This window comes from Bradysia coprophila (assembly GCF_014529535.1).
Source record: "Bradysia coprophila strain Holo2 chromosome IV unlocalized genomic scaffold, BU_Bcop_v1 contig_144, whole genome shotgun sequence".
Classification (NCBI taxonomy): Eukaryota; Metazoa; Arthropoda; class Insecta; order Diptera; family Sciaridae; genus Bradysia; species Bradysia coprophila.
In genome coordinates this window covers 2138299-2141145 of record NW_023503373.1, presented here as the reverse complement: position 1 = coordinate 2141145, position 2847 = coordinate 2138299, and the positions used below count along the sequence as shown (strand labels likewise).

Below are 2847 nucleotides of genomic sequence, written 5' to 3'. Positions count from 1 at the left end.
TTGTCATCACTCCATTAACAATGGAGATGTACATGGTCGATCTACCAGAAGGAATTCACAGATCCACATATTTAACCAACATTCTTCCATCATGTCCGCAAATGCTGCGTTGTCAACTGCTTTGAGTGAATATAACTCTATTGATAGTGCAACTAGAAAACTGACGAACTTAAGAACGTTTAAATTTAAAGTAAAACTGAAAATTATGAGTGATAGTGACAAATTTCGTGCAATTTCGCCCTACTATTTTATAAACTGATTATGCTGTGATATTATCTTTTTAACTTCTTTCTGTTATTTTTCATATGTTGATGCTTGTTTTTGTTTATTACTCTTCAAGAGACTGAATTTATTTATTTTTAAGTATTTTAACCTATTTATTGAGACTGCCTAGCCCTATTTATTAGACAAATATCAATCTAAAGATTTATGCTAAATTATGCCAAATGAAACCAATTAATCATTATCCAAACTATTATGCGAATTAATTAACGAGATCCAAACTGAATCAATAAAAAAAAAACAATATTGTCAGACGACAAAGCCTAAATTGTATTCCACTCGGCACTTTAATTGGAATGATAATAAATACAACTTTTCAAAAAAACACCACTGCCCAAATTCGTCCATTACCTCTTGCAATTTCACCGTATCAGCCAAACAAGTTACGATTTTTGCTTTTTTCTTGTCATCGGCAAAATTATATGATCTTGCTGTTTCGTTGATTGCGTCAGAGTCATCGAAGAATGTTAAAAAGAGGATAGGACCTAGAATCGTTCCTTGGCCGATCGCTGAATGTGCATCAAATTCATCTGAGATTTCTCTTCCTACTCGTACACGGTGCTTTCTCTTCGCGGAGTATGAATTGAACCATCGAAGTGATCGGTTACCAAGTGGAAAATGTGCTAACTTTCGTATTGACAATGGTTGATCTACCGTATCAAAGGCCTTTGATACGTCTGAATAAAACGTGTCTACCTGGGCTCCGATTTCATATGCTGAGTGGACGAAATGAGAGAATTCCATTAAATTGGTTTCTACTGACCTGTTACTCACAAATCCATGTGCTCGCTTCGACAGTCGGGGACAGATGATCAATTTTGCTTGTTCATACACCACCCTCTCAAATATTTTCGCTAAGTTCGGCATCACTGCTGCCCCTCTGTAATTGGACACGTCGGTCTTCTTGCCTTTCTTGTAGATTGCTGTTATTTGACTCAACTTCATTTTGTCCGGATACACACTGTCGAACAAAGATTTTTCGTAGATGAGACTGAGGGGAGGTGCTAGACTCTCGGCACATTCTCGAAGGAAAATCGGTGGTATAAAATCTGGGCCTTGTCCTTTTGACAGATCGATCTCGCGCAGAACTTTTTCCACAGTTTCTGTAGTTATTTGAATGTCAGGGTATCAGTGAATTAACGAAATTAACGCCCTAGAAGTTTGCCTAATGTTCTATTATATGGTGAAATTTAACTTTAACTTGAAACTTATCACGTAAACTTGACTATGTATCAAACACTAGACAAACAGGACATTTAAGAAAAACAGTAGCAAATGTAGTGAGAAAATATCAATATAGTCTTGCCGTTTCTTATGCGAAAATAAGTTCTTTTTCGATCTCCAATTAATCTTTAGCTATATACATGCACAGCGCTAGCTATCTTAAAAAGTTAATTTAAATGCAGGAAGAATTGCATCACAAAGTGAAGATAAACAAAGCAACTTATTAAACGAGCTCCTACAAATACATCAAAATGGAAGTAGGTATAACATAAACTGGCTCTGTTGGACATTACCAGCAGTAAATTTAGCTGAGAACGCCGAACGTAAATTTAATGGCTAAAATAGCGTAAGACCACACAGCGGGTTGTTTGATTTTCATTTTTGCAGACAGGAATGGAGAATAATATTTAATTTAAATTTTTGAACTTATTTCGTGATTCATTCACTTGTTGACGTATACCATAAATGAATGGGTTCGGATGAAATCCAATATTAATTAAATCATCAGATTTAGTTAGTGTGAAATTGAATTAACTCCAAATCTTTTAATATCCATATCTTTTGACTGATGCCCCGTTGTGTTGTGCACGATTTTAATTTACGTTTTTTTTCTACTCTCCGCTCCGAACTGGTTGGGTAAGTGATAATATTTGTATGGTGGAAAGTAATCTTGCGATGTGGAAATATTTAAAATATAAAACATGGATAAATAACAGTAGAAATAACCGTTGAAGTCGTCGATTTTTCTCATTTTAAACTGGCATTTTACTTTGTAACTTAAAGTAGTGTTTTGTAAGAGAAAACAGCAATTTTACTTCGTCATGCAATTCTGGTTTAAGCGATTCGGCAAAACTTATTATTAAATTCGAGAAAAAAAGTTTTCGTTCAGGTCAATAAAATAGTTTCTTCTTGCATCTTCAGACGAAGAAGCAACGACTTTTTACGTCCAAATTATATCAATTTAACGGACACTCACCGTAATGCAACATTGTTTGCCATATTAAAATATTGTTTTATTTCTAATGTAGGAGGGTTATACACGCGCCCCCATACACCATAACGCAAATTCGTGAAAGTGTAATTTGATGCCATAAATTAGAATTTACTTAAGCAATATTATGAGGTTTGTGTTGAAAAGCTGCACAAACACACAACATTCAACTTCATCCCATATACTAGTCACCAAATGTATAATATTACGGCTACGATGAAAATAACAGTAATATGCGCAAATATTATTAATTCAACCCCCCCGTATTGGCATTAGAGAATTTTGTGATTTCATTATAATTTTGACTTGGTGATGTCTGAGTTAGTTTATATTGTGTGGGGAATTATTCG

At 34.6% G+C, this 2847-nt stretch overlaps 1 protein-coding gene across 1 annotated transcript; it reads right to left on the bottom strand.

Annotated features, from left to right (window-relative positions):
• Positions 1 to 531: 531 nt before the first annotated feature.
• Positions 532 to 2495, bottom strand: LOC119071412. The gene is made up of 4 exons (XM_037176290.1): positions 2483 to 2495; positions 1053 to 1385; positions 634 to 998; positions 532 to 567 (listed from the first exon to the last, which is right to left on the bottom strand). The coding sequence occupies exons 1-4, from the start codon at positions 2493 to 2495 to the stop codon at positions 532 to 534; spliced, it is 747 nt and encodes a 248-aa protein (XP_037032185.1).
• Between the last annotated feature and the right edge of the window lie 352 nt (positions 2496 to 2847).